This window comes from Tauraco erythrolophus, chromosome 1 (assembly GCF_009769465.1).
Source record: "Tauraco erythrolophus isolate bTauEry1 chromosome 1, bTauEry1.pri, whole genome shotgun sequence".
NCBI classification, from domain to species: domain Eukaryota; kingdom Metazoa; phylum Chordata; class Aves; order Musophagiformes; family Musophagidae; genus Tauraco; species Tauraco erythrolophus.
The window spans coordinates 55269584-55283432 of record NC_141465.1 but is presented as its reverse complement, the minus strand read 5'-3'; the positions used below and the strand labels follow the sequence as shown (position 1 = coordinate 55283432).

General features: G+C 38.0%; 1 protein-coding gene across 1 annotated transcript in view; it reads right to left on the bottom strand.

The window, feature by feature from the left end:
* Positions 1–13849, bottom strand: part of PUDP (pseudouridine 5'-phosphatase) — a 76594-nt gene that overhangs the window by 47743 nt on the left and 15002 nt on the right. The window contains exon 2 of the mRNA XM_086615640.1: positions 2485–2703. Within this exon, the coding sequence (XP_086471766.1) occupies positions 2485–2703 (219 nt within the window). The remainder of the gene's footprint in view (positions 1–2484; positions 2704–13849) is intronic.

Sequence of the window (13849 nt, the reverse complement as noted above, 5' to 3'; positions counted from 1 at the left end):
TATTCACACAACTTCTACACCATCCTTAACCATCACTGACATACTTGTCAATTACTTGATTTGGGAATTAACAGTTATCATCGCTGGCACAAACATGTGCATAGCTCATTCTATGTCCAGAAACAAGTGCTGCTTTGTTGGACACACTTTTTCAAACATTGTTAGTCATCATTTAGAACTCGTCTCTACAAAACCAAATTTGAATATTATTTTTTGGAAGAACTGTAGAAACTAATTGAAAAAAAGAACCTCACCTGCTTATTAACTGTCAAAAGATGGCCAGAGACACAGTATGTCAGTCATCTTATGTCATTAATAAATATGACAATTAACTGTTTAACTTTCCTGTATTAACCTGTAAGTATCTGAAAGACCAGTTTAGTCAGCGAACATTGTAAACTCAAAATGTCACCACAGTCTTACATCTTACACAACACCTGCAGGAAGTCCATTCTTAATTAAAGAATATTAAGAAGCGGTAGAATAAATCTACAAAGATTACATTAATAAATATCCTTAGAAGATGCAAAAGGAAGAAGAAAAGCATCAGATTAAAAAATTGGGTTATCAGATTGAAGAATAGGTCAGTCCTTAAAGAAACTAAATAGCAAGTAGCTGGAGCCATTCCTTTCTAGCTTATTAGCTGACACCAACCTGGTTTCCTCAAAATTCATGGCAATTCAGCTTGTTTCTCATATGCTGCTACCAAGTACAGAACTCATTACTTCAGTGACCAAGGCTGCCTTTGCTCCCCACAGTGGCCAATGAGCATAAAGTATTTAACTTCACATCAATTCTGCTTTAGAAAATAGCCTGAAGAAATTTATCACATGTATTTAGTTGATTGAAGAGACAATCAGCTTTGCAATTCTGGCAATGATAAAAATGTTTACTTGCTTGTCACAGTAAGAATTGTGCTTGTTTCAGCTATAATAGCCCAGCTTCAGTGAGTCCAGAATTGACTTTCTGAAGGCAGGAAGAGTTCAAAACTTCACGTTTCCTTCAGCTAATCTGTTCCAGCACTTCTCTGCAACTTTGTTCAAGTCAGCTCAGCCACATGATCACAATCTCAGCAGGCACAGAATATCCACTTAATGGCATCTATTACCTGTGTAGTTACATTACAGTGACTCTTCTCCGTGCCTCCTAACATTTCACCTGGTTTGTCCATCTGGCTTTTTCTTAGCCCAGTCTAGGGCTTTTTTGTTTGCCTTGCAAGAGATATAGATGCAAAGTTAGTCCCAGAAGTTGGACATGAAAAATGAAAACCACATCCCTCCATCTTTCTTGTTTTCATGGAGAGTTTAACTAGGCTTACAGTTTTAGGTGGATATCTAAGTGAGAAAGATGCAATTTGAAAAATCTTCCATATAAAAGACATCAGAGAGATAACTAAAGAAGTTGGCTGCACAAAATACTCAAATTTTTAAGATGCTTAAAAAATTACACCTTTTATTTTTGCTGCTTGTTATTTATTCCTAAGATACCACATATCTTTACTTTCATCCTCTGAATGCATTATGAAACTAAGTGTACAAAAGCATCTAAAAATTAAAACATCTTTAAGGCTCTGTAGAGACTGTCAGAACAAACAAGCACACATTCAAAGAGAAAAAATTGTAACAGACTTGTTATAGTGATATGTAGTTATTTCGCTTTTAATACTTTTTTTATTCCTCCCTCTCCTCTCTCTTTTTTTTTTTTTTAACAAAAAGTTAACAGTAATCCTAGTTTTAGGTATTGCTTGTCTTGTATGGCTGAGAATTTTTCTCTCAGCATTTCAGATATAAATGTATTAGAATATAAAAGTATGAGTTCACACCATGGATAAGATTCATCCTCTTGCTTATCTTAGGTATATAGTTTAAGCTACTCATCCGGGCCTCCTGTAGAGTCACTGGTTAAAAGACATGTATATTCAGAAGCTGATGAAACTTACCCATCTCAGGATAACCTGAGAAACCCTTCTTCTCCATTGACACACAGCTGGCTCTGATGCTGTGCTTAAGTTTCAGTGTTCAGGTTAGGTGAGATGAATCCCAGCTGAAAGAACTCATGGGTTCATACATTTGCCTGCACATTTAAAAATGTATTTCTGCTTAACAAAGCTGGACTACGCTCATAGCCAGGGAAAACTAACTTGCTGAGTTACATAGCTGATAACAACAATAATAAATAATATTTGGTTTACAAAACAGAACTAATGCACATTTACCTAGTCTTTTTTATGCTTTTAAAGCATACAGAAAAAAAAGCTGTTCTCCAAGTAAACAAGAAAAAAAAGTTTTCAGTACCCTTTAACAGGTAAAATATCTCTTTTACTGATAAATAACAGGCAGATTTGAGTAAAACTTTCTAAAACAAGACTGATGACACTGAATCTGTAAGAGAAACTATTTTGTGAAAGGCAGATTAAAAACTTCTACCCTGGTTAGCATTTACGTAGTTCCAGAAACAGTTTATAAATACTGAAGAGAAACATACCTGGCATCAATTCAGCAGTAGGGAATATCTTCTCCTGCATCATTTTACTTTCATGTAATAACTCCTCTTTGGTTATTGGAAGATCTAGAACATCTCGAATAATCTGTGCCCCTTCTATGGCTTTTTTACCCATGACTAAGGATTTCACATCCCAGGTATAGGTCTTCCCAAAACGCCCACAGATCTCTTCGAACACTACTGTATAGAGACGCTCGGTATCTGACAAAAAAAAAAAAAAAGATTAAAAACATGTACAGCCAGCTGAGCAGCCAATCTTAGAAGGAGAACCACATAAATGGTCAGAGAGTGAACTGCCAGGAGCCAGAGGGCATATTGAAGTGGACAAAATTGCCTCTCTTTATTTGCAGAGGGGAATCAAGACTTCTAAGATGACCTCAGAGATACGTAGGTTATCAAGCTGTCACTTCTGTGTTAAGAAAATGTTACTGAGGGTCACGACAAAGAACTATCTGGACCTGCTCTTTCATCACCTTTCTTTACTATACAAGTTAGCAAGCAGTGTCTTAATTAAAAGACTATTCTTTGCATGAGAAAGAAAAGAAGCGAAGGAAATCTGGTACTTGAGGGATGGCATTACATATTCTATGTAAATTGAAAAAAAAAGAGAATATATTTAATTATTTAAGAATGCCTTTGAACGGAAGCTTCAGAGTGCCTTCAAAGACACTACATTCATTATTATAGCGCTGCTGGCACCTCTGCATTTACATGTGATTACTCAAGCAGAACACACCCACTTGCATTTCCAGGAGGCTTCTGGTAAGAGTTAATTCTGCCAGTGAAACTATCAGCTTCTACGTCAAAGGTGGTTTTAGTTTTCAAACTATTTTTTTTTTTAAATACAAACAATCCTTTCTGTCTTTTCCCCCAGACATATCTTTGAAAAAGAAGGTCAATAATATTTAACAATAAAATGAGGAAGAAAAGTCCTTTCAACTCTTGGCTTCATTTCAGCAAAGATCTTGAACAGTGGCTTTTCTACCAGTCTATCTTTTTTAAGTAGTCTCCTTTGAAACATCAGCTATTGCTGTTAACCATGCTTTAATTTCCTTCTCATGCACGTCTTTGCCTTCTGTATCTCTAAAGGTGTGTTTACTATTATCACTTCAGCAATGAAAGGCAAAAGCGAAGAAAGAAAGTAGTTGCTCTTATGAGATTTATTTAGAGAAATTAGGGACTTCACTTATCAACATGTCCTTTGACATGTAAAAATATTTCTCATAGGGATAATAAAATAGTGAAATTATTCATGCAGACATTGCCTCACTTTCTGAATATATAAGAAACATGCAACAGAGTTTAAGCTTTAACATAGATATTATGGAGAAGACAGACTGAAGAAAAAAGAGCAGAGCCCATGACTACAATGTACTCTGAGATCTTTCCTGCAGTCTGACAAATGCTTGCTGCTTAACCACAGTAGTCTGCTTGTCCTGAGATCAGCAGATGATTCCGGTCTGAAATGAAATGAGAAACACAGGGGCCGTTTCCCATCATCGCACCTACCACCACGTGAAGAGAGCAGTGCAGAGACATGCTCGGCCACCTGCCAGAGCACTTTTCTCCATGTTTCCCTTCAGTAACTAGAAAGGACGTTGAGTCAAAAGATCAGCTAAAGACCCAATGAACTTGTCTGGACTGCTTAACAGGGAAGCAAATGGCCCACAAAAACCTCTTCTCTTAAAAATGAAAGAAAAAAATAGCATCTGTCATAAATGCTTCTTAAACAACACCTCTTAGGGATAAAAGATAAGAGTAATCCTGGAAACCCATAAAACACACAGGGAAGGTGTGTTTTACACACCTTCAAACTAGGTGCAAACTTGCTTGAAACACAAGCAACTAGGCTTTGAAAAGTATTAAGCTGGCTAAACCAGGAAAAAAAAAAGAAAAAATCCCTCAGTTTGCTTGATACTGCTAGGTGGTACTCTGCGTGCTGAGAAGGTGAATTAAGAATACGGTATTTAAAATGTTACAGTTTTCTCTTTCCTTTTTTCTGATACACTGATTTTTCTTAAATATATATCTCTCAGACTCACCAGGTGAAGAACATAAAATTCTTACCCTAAGTTTAAAATTAAAACTGAAAATTCATCTTCATCCTATTAAGTAATACATAGCAAACTAAGCAGAAATAAAACAAAACAAGGAATCAAAAAATATAATTACAGAACATGAAAAATTTCCTATAGGTCTCTACAATAATGACATATTAACCTATTTGAAAGTGAAAGACTCAACTATATAGCTAAAGATACTCAATTTAATAGCCTCATGCATTTTAAATACCTCATACCAGACTTGTAAATGGAATTTTCTTTTTCTTCTTAAATAAATGCTTAGTAACATCCAGATTGTGGACTTAAAATAATCTGGTATGCAGTGCTGCAGTTTGCCAACTGAAGAGCACTCACAAACAAGTTTGAGTCAAATCTATTAAAATAGTTAGTTGTTATCTTATTCGTACTGTGTTAGAACTTATTTTTTTCAGTGGTGAGAAAAAAAAAAAAACACAAACCAACCAACCAAATCAACCCCAAAACTGGTCAACACACCATAGCTGATCCCTGCTTACATTTCAATTTAAATGTGAGTTAGTCTCACATACTACTCCAGTGTTTAAAGCAACATAAATGCTTACACAAGCAGGATGTCAGAAAGCCATCTTTCCTTCACTCTCCTCATTAACTATCTGTTAGAAGAACTGGTTTACAAAACCTCCAACTTTTCTTTCAAAGAGATCACTTTCACTCTGCCTGAAGACATAGGATTTGGAACCTGGATATCAACTTGGTCTCAACGAAAATATCATCATCTGAAGATTCACGACCTCTTGTAACATTCTACATATTTGTAATTCTTGAAAAACAACATGATTTTAATTCCCATGATTGGATGACAAAAGCATAGATATGGATATTTTACTTGCTCAAATAGACATGTTTCACTACAGCACATGAATGAAAACTGAAATCTGAGGAAAAACAGTACACACGCAGGAGCACACACACACTGCAAAATCTGCAATCGGAATCTGAGGAGACCACTGCTGGCAAAGCTGCACTTCCTGCATACATGTATAACAGATAAGGTCATATGCTCCTTTTGATTGAAGACAAAGGAAAATCTATATGTCCTCCTTATAATTAGATGGCAGAAAATAAATATTAAATAACGATACAACTTCAAGATTTCTTACTCCCATTGAAATGGAGGAATCTCAGAAAAAGTGCTTATAACAAATACGAGGTAGGCTAGCTTTTTTGCCATTGTAATAAGAAACAAACCATAGCACAACTGATGGATCAGAGTTTAAGTACAGCAAAGAATCATAATTTCAAACAACTGAAAATCTGTGATACAAGAAATTAAATGTAATGACTATAACACGACTATAACACATCCATGAAATAAAACAAGCAAGAGGAATTAGAAGTTCAATTCAAGTGTCTAATTACAGGTACCTACTGGTATCTTAAACACCCCAGCATGTCCAAGATGTCCACACATAGTGGACATTAAAAAAAATAATCTGGGTGAGACTCACACCTCACTGCATGAGCAGCCGGATGCCCTATAGCTTCCCAAGTGGTAATAAACACATACATTTCAGAGAGTGAAACCAGTCCCAGCTGCTAGCTTTCATCAGGGATACAAGCCAAGAACACAGCAGGATGCACATGGCAATGGCCTGTTCTAACAGCAGGAAGGAAAAGCAAGACTTCTTAGTTCCTGCAATATGCAGTAAATGTATAACCTCAGATTCATTCTCTTCTGCCTTTCAAAATACCTTTCATCTTTCTAGCTCTCATCCCTTGATATATCTTTTACATGGACATTATCAGCGCAACGTACTGTCCATCCACTCACTACATTTCATGGGGAATGAGTGATACTCATTCCCTAGCCACATATCATCTTCTAGTCATTTTTATAGCAACACCACTTCTATACAAAAAGCACAGTCAACTCCACTGGCACTGTTTACAGTGTGTAAAAGCCAGTCACAATAAATATAAATAGAGTGACAAGAATGACAGAGCCACTGGATTACTCAATTTGTGATCTGTCACAAAAATATGCTGATGCATATTCAGAAAATCTACAGGTCAAGCGGCATCAGACCACAGTGCATAACTGGCGTGTATGATCTGCTCAAATCACTGCAGAGTCAGAATCAGAAGTGCAGATCTACCTAGGTTAGAGCAAGCAGCAATGCAGTATCTAAACCTCAACCTTGTCAACTGCTTACTTACACATGAAAACAGTTTAAGTTGGAAGATTATGACTTCATGACTGAACATGGAACTTGATTTTTTCAGAATGTTATACACCTTCTAAGTTTATTAAAACTATTTTATTGCAATTTTAAAATAATCTCTAGTTTATCAAGGAGATGAAGTTTTAAAAATGGAGGCGAAACCTCTCCTCTTGCAGTCAGTGGGAACTTCACTGGACTGCCACGACTTCTCAGATAGGATGGATAACGGCTTAGCAGCCACATCTGCCATCTCATCCGCAGGACCTGTGGATGCATCTCATGTCCCATGGACTTGTGCAACTTCAGGTTCCTTAGATGGTCTCGAACCCGATCTTCTCCTACAGTGGGTGATTCATTATTCTCCCAGTCCCTGCCTTTGCCTTCTGTGACTTGGCCACCTCCTTCCATTCACGCTTTCACTGCTGTGAAAGCTAGTTTAAAAATTCATGACTATGGTTACCTATGATGACTAAGAGGACAAAAAAAAACCCAACGGTTTAACAGTTGACCTCAAAATCACTTACAGCAGCTTAGTAAGAGTGAGGATGAGGAAGGCAGGCAACAGAAATGACTTTTTGCACAATAGCCTAAGCGTAACAGCACTAGTACAGAAAATGAGACTCAGCCTTTCAATATATCCTTAGGGCCTGAATCTATTTCTCTAGCATCCCATGGATTTTTTAATGCTATTATGTTATATACATATATATACACACATATAAACCATTTATATTCTTTACATTTATATAAAGCACATATATTTTTAGATATGTGTGCATATATAATATTGTGTTTTAAAGGTGAAAGCTGCCTTTTAAAGAATAAAACTCAGATCAGTGCTAGCCAGTGAATACAAATGAACCTGGAGCATGTTAACTTAAGGGCTCATTAAAGGATGTCGGTTCAAACCCCTTAGCAAAGAGGGCCTCGTGGGGAGATGAGGAACAGGAATGCTCAATTATTTGCTGTGGGATTCCCCCCATTCTTTCCAAATGAACTTGCTTACAAAGAAAAATGAAATCTAAATTTATCACCTTACAGAGACATCCACTTCAGTCACTGTCACAGGAGGAAATAAGCACTGCTTTTATGCATGCTCAACCAAAATATCTGAGCCGGGCCTAAATTTCAAGATATGTGGTGCCAATGTACCGAAACAGATGAGCTGAATCTAAATGCCCATCAAACCAAAGTAAATGTTGCTGCAGCATTCATGTCTTGTACCTTTTAACTGATCTACTCTCATAGCCAGTACCAGAGGAAGGTCCGCAGAACTGCTACCTTGGACTTCTGGAGGGCAGACTTTGGCCTGTTTAGCAGCCTGGTTGACAGAGTCCCTCGGGAGGCAGTCCTGAAGGGCAAAGAAGTCCAGCAAGGCTGGACATTTTTCAAGAAGGAAATCCTAAAGATGCAGGAGCAGGACGTCCTCATATGGAAAGATGAGCCTTCAGGGAAGAAGAAAAGCCTGGCTGAACAGAGAGGTTTTTCTGGAACTCAGGAAAAAAAGGACAGTTTATGACCTGTGGAAGAAGGGGCAGGCAACGCAGAAGGACTACAAGGATGTCATGAGGTTATGCAGGGAGAAAATCAGAAGAGCCAAAGCCCAACTAGAACTTAATCTGGTTACTGCCATAAAAAAATAATTAAAAATGTTTCTATAAATATATTAGCAACAAAAGGAGAGCTAAGGATAATCTCCATCATTTATCAGATGCAGGAGGAAACATAGTGAAAAAAGATGAAGAAAAGGCTGTTACTTAATGCCTTCTTTGTCTGTCTTTAATAGTAAAATCAGTTGTTCTCCAGGTATCCAGCCCCCTGATACAGAAGACAGGGAGCAGAATGAAGCCCCCATAACCCAAGGGCAAATGGTTAGCAACCGGCTACACCACTTAGACACACACAATTATAAGAGGTCAGTTCTGTTTAGTAGCTTTATCAATGATCTGGACAAGAGGATCTAGTGCACCCTCAGTAAGTTTGCAGACAACACCAAGTTGGGCAGGAGTATTGGTCTGCTTGAGGGTAAGAAGGCTCTACAGAGAGATATGACAGGGTGGATCAATAGGTAAAGGACAATTGTATGAGGTTCAACAAGGCTAAGTGTTGGGTTCTGCACTTGAGTCACAGCAACCCCATGCAACGCTACAGGCTTGGGAAAGAGTGACTGGAAAGCTGCCCAATAGAAAAGGACCTGGAAGTGTTGGTGAACAGCTGGCCAAATAGGAGCCAGTAGTGTGCCCAGGTGGCCGAGAAGGCCAATAGCATCCTGTGGCCAGCAGGACTAGGGAAGTGACCGTCCTCCTGTATTTGTCACTGGTGAGGCCGTTCCTCAAATACTGTGTTCAATTTTGGGCCTGCCCCACAAGAAAGCCATTGAGGTGCTAGAGCACATCCAATGAAGAGCAATGAAGCTGGTGAAGGGTCGAAAGCACGTGTCTTATGAGGATAGGCTGAGGGAACTGGGATGGTTTGATCTGGAGAAAATGAGGCTGAGGGGAGACCTGAAAGGAGGTTGTAGCAAGGTGGATGTTGGTCTCTTCTCCCAAGTAAGGAGTGGAAGGACAAGAGGAAATGGCCTCAAGTTGCGCTGGGAGGGGGTTAGATTGGATATTAGGAAGAATTTCTTCATCAAAAGGGTTGTCAAACATTGGAACAGGCTGGCCAGGGAAGTGGTGGAGTCCTCATTTCTGGAGGCATTTAAAAGACGTGTAGATGTGGTGGTTAGGGACACGGTTTAGTGCTAGGTAAACATGGGACTTGGTGATCTTAAAAAAATGAGTCTATGATTTTATTTAAGTTCATCTTACTGTTACCTGGACAGGAAGGCAAAGCCTCTACTAAAATAAATAGCAAGCATCAAATAATGGCTACTTCAAAATCATAATCTAGTTATAAAGAGCAAGTTATTTGGTAAACCATTTTACATGATTGATAAACCATAACTTCCAAAGATAAAGAAAAATAATTACTATAATTGCTGAAAATGATAATTACTGCTTCCAATTTAACTGAGTAATGACTTGCAAATCATTATATTTTTGATTAGCACTTAGAAAAATTCACTGAAATGATCCATTATTCATTTTAGTAAGGAGCAGGTAGAAGTCTGTTTTAGAGCTTTAATTTTTGCTAATCTATTTCTTTCTTTCTGTTGCACTAGAATATTAATGTCAGTATACTCCAAGATATAGGAATAGGCTACACAGTGATTACTTCACTAAGTCCAGAGAAATACACTGCCACTGACTAACTCACTCAAAGTGCTGTTAGTCTGTCTGCCCTTCTCTGATATGAGATGTCTACCATGAATTCAAGTTATTGCTAAGAGGCTTAAACAGAGAGTAAGTTTGGTGCCCCAAAAATAATAGCTGTATAGAACTGTTCTCAAACGAGTATCACATATGTGCCCCTTTGGGCTTATTACTGGGAAAAATATTCAATGGTAGCTACAGAGGAAGCCAATTTCTCATTTTACTTGCAAAGAAACATTTTACTTCTATGGGGAGGGGAAGAAGCTTCTGAATAAATCCAAAAGGCTTTTAGTTTACATTAATACAGCAGACATATCTTAATGCTATCTTGTATTCACATACGCACCTTATCTTTCTTTTTAATGCCACAGGGCAGAGAAAGAAATAGTTCACGAATAAAGCATGCAAACACTCTTCTGATGTGGAGCTGTAAACAAATACTCCATAACCAATACAAAATAGCACATGAAAAAGTAAAGAGAAGTCTGTATTTAAACTTCAGAGCATGAGGGAACACAACTGTGAAGTAGCAGGCAATATATATGACTTAATTCAAAACATTCTAAAACTGAACTTACTAAACATCAACTATGTGACAGCGTCTCATTAGTTTAAATATAGGAAAGCTATTGATTCATAGAACTGCCTGATACACTTTCTTAGGCATTCACTCAGGACCTTAAACATTAAAAATAGAACTACGCAAACAGCAGTTGATATGGTGCCTACACAATCCTGCTTCTTGGGCTGAAACCTGTGGCTCACAGAGACATAGCTTCTTAAAATGTGTATGACAAGGCCCAAGTCAGGTAAGAGTTACACTCTCATTAGCATATCAGCTACTATAACAAGGCAACACTACTATACAAGGACTGTATGCAGAGAAGCAGTTACTAGCTCCGGGAAGAACAGCTTATAGTTTGTTCAGAAGGAAGTTAGCCTTTCACCAAGGGGCTACCTCTTCTCCTCTATACATTGCTGACAACGCATGGCAGCAGTTCACTGACCTGAGGAACGCAAAACAGGGTTTAAAAAGGTGTTTTGAAATGATGTGTTCCAAGGGACTTGGATAAAACTACCACGCAGAGTAGATGAAACCAGAGGGTCACTGTGTGATCAAAGTCAGCAGAATAACCAAATATATCTTTTGATTAAGATTTACTTTCTCCAGAAAAAGCTCTAAGAAACATAACCCTCCCTGAACAGACATCCCAGAGCTGTTCTGTTTAACCTACAACCTAAAAAAGCAACAATGGAAAAAAGAATAGCCAAGAGAGAAGAACGAGTCAGAAAATATTATTCCTCCCTCAAAAAAAAAAAAAAAAAACAAAAACCAAGAAAATAAGACCAAAAGGGAAAATCTCTTCAGTATGCCACAGTTGTCTCCTAATATCAACTTCTGTTTTCCCAGACAGCTTTTGCTTCCCAAGGAGACTACATATATGCAAAGCGTTAGGCAAGTTGTGAAACCAAGTTGTTTGACCTTCAGTGTTACATGTTTCTAAATAACTTTCTGTATATACTGTCCAAAAAGCCAGTTTCCTAAATAGTGAAAACATTTCAAAATACAACAGATTAATAAAGCTACTCAAGAGTGCCGAAAATTTTTGAAGTACATCTGCTGATGAAGTAATTTCTTTTGGGTGGTAACACTGAGAGGAGAAAACCAGACATCATCAATGTGTTTGATTTCCCAAGAGAAAGGACATTTGATCATGGCTGACTGCATACAGTTAAGAGGAAAGTGTCAGAAACACTGCAGGATCCGATCACAGTATCTCGTTCATAGTCGAATAACCAAGGACTCCTAATCCTAATTAGAATCTAAAAACACACAAAAGAATCAGACCTTTGAGATTCATGAGGCAAGTGAATTCATGATACAGAAAACTGAAAATTGTTTTACGAGCTGTAATCACTGTTTGTTTGAAAACTGTAGATGAGACCTCAAAACCATGGTATAGATACCAATTTAAGGGACTTCCAACACCACATAAGCGTGGACTTCTACCCAGGTGAGCACAGGTTTCTCTGAAGTCACATGACCACAGCCCTCACCTCCCATATGGGGCTGAGAATGTGGGCAGAGGGCTATTCTCAGGGAGCACTGAAAAACTGGTCATGGTGACAGTAAGAGTTGTCCTACCTCCAGACTTGACAGTAATCCGGAAGCAGTTCTTAAATGACTCCTAAGTCAGATATAGCCTGCAGCCCAGAGCTAGACCACTCAAAGATGGTGGGCTATCACAACTGATCGTACATGAGCTTTTTTTGTTTCTTAACACCATGGGTAGAAGCACAGAACTACTGGAAGACTGTAATTTGCTTTAGACTATAATGAACTTGCTTATAATTGGCATGGTGAAATAAAAACTTATACTTGGTCACAGAAGCTTGTAACTAAGCCCCATTGAACCCACTGAGAGAGAGGTACCTAAATCATAGAATGGTTTAGGGTGGAAGAGACCTTTAAAGATCATCTAGTCCAAGCCCCCTGCCACAGGCAGGGACATCTTTCACTAGATCAGGTTGCTCAAAGCACCATCTGACCCACAACGCTTGTGTGTTTCTGAGCTCAAACATCATTTGCACTCCGGCACGTGAACAGCAGATGCTGCGTGCTGAAGACATCTCATATGGCAAAAGGAACTTCTGCTATTCCCAGAAAATGAGGTCAGTGTGCTACTCAACTGCAGTCGGACTGTATTAGTACTAGATCTTTGTATTAATACTCCTCAATAAATTGCCACTTACAGAGTTCAGTATGCAGTAACAATTGTTAATACGATTCCTTCTATTTTCTTCATGAATATTTACACACTAATTCTCAATCCTGCTGCTGAAGAGCTGTATAGTCTTCCTCCCAGCATATATCTGAAATTTTGCTGAAAATCTTTGGCTTCTCTGCATAGAAGACATAGTCTACCTAGTAATACTAGTATACGTATTATACTAAAAATAGAGATTATGTTAACCTTTATTAAATGGAAAACCTTATCAGCATATTTTGAGCTAGGCTTCTGTTGTGAAAATTGTTTACAAGGTTGTGTGATCTGCCCAAGAACTCTACCTCACATCATACAAAGTCTCTACTTAATATGGCAGATGCAGATTGATTAGGAAGCCTGAAAACCCAATGCAAATACGAGGCATCAACTACCATTCCCTTAAGATATGGAGGAGACATTTTAAAGTTAAACATTTGATGCAAAATACCAGTGAAAGGTTTTCAAACCACCTCAGTTTGAAACCATCCCAGGTACCTTCATCTGGAAAAAAAAAAAAAGCATCAATCTCTTCACTGCACACAAAAATGATTTTATTTTCATAGAAGTGCTATAGAGAACATTTAAAAATTTGGTACACATCAGGTACTTAAAGGTGGATATACTGGACACAGTCCTGACTTTCAAGGAAAATATTTTAGCTTTTAAAGCTTTTCTAAGAGTGTCACTCCCTGGCAGAGAGGGGGTGACTGAGAACGGATCCACCGCTTAAGTCCTGCGCTTGGATCAAACTGACTTAGTATTATTTTAGCACATTATGACAATTCTAAACTAGCATAAGGTCTTCAAACATAGAAATCCATTTAATCTAAACTCTACTGTTTCTTGTTTAAAACAGAGAGAAAATAACAAAACAGTACTAGAGATATTTTGCACAAAGACATAAAACTTATCCTCACTACAATCCTGGAAGAATATCGTGATTACAAAAAGGTTCAGACAGAGAATCTCACTAACACATCAGTGAACCCAATTCACATGAGGACTACAGGAGAAATAGAAAGTTGGAAGAAGACTCTCTGATGGTAGCTATTAAGGTTATA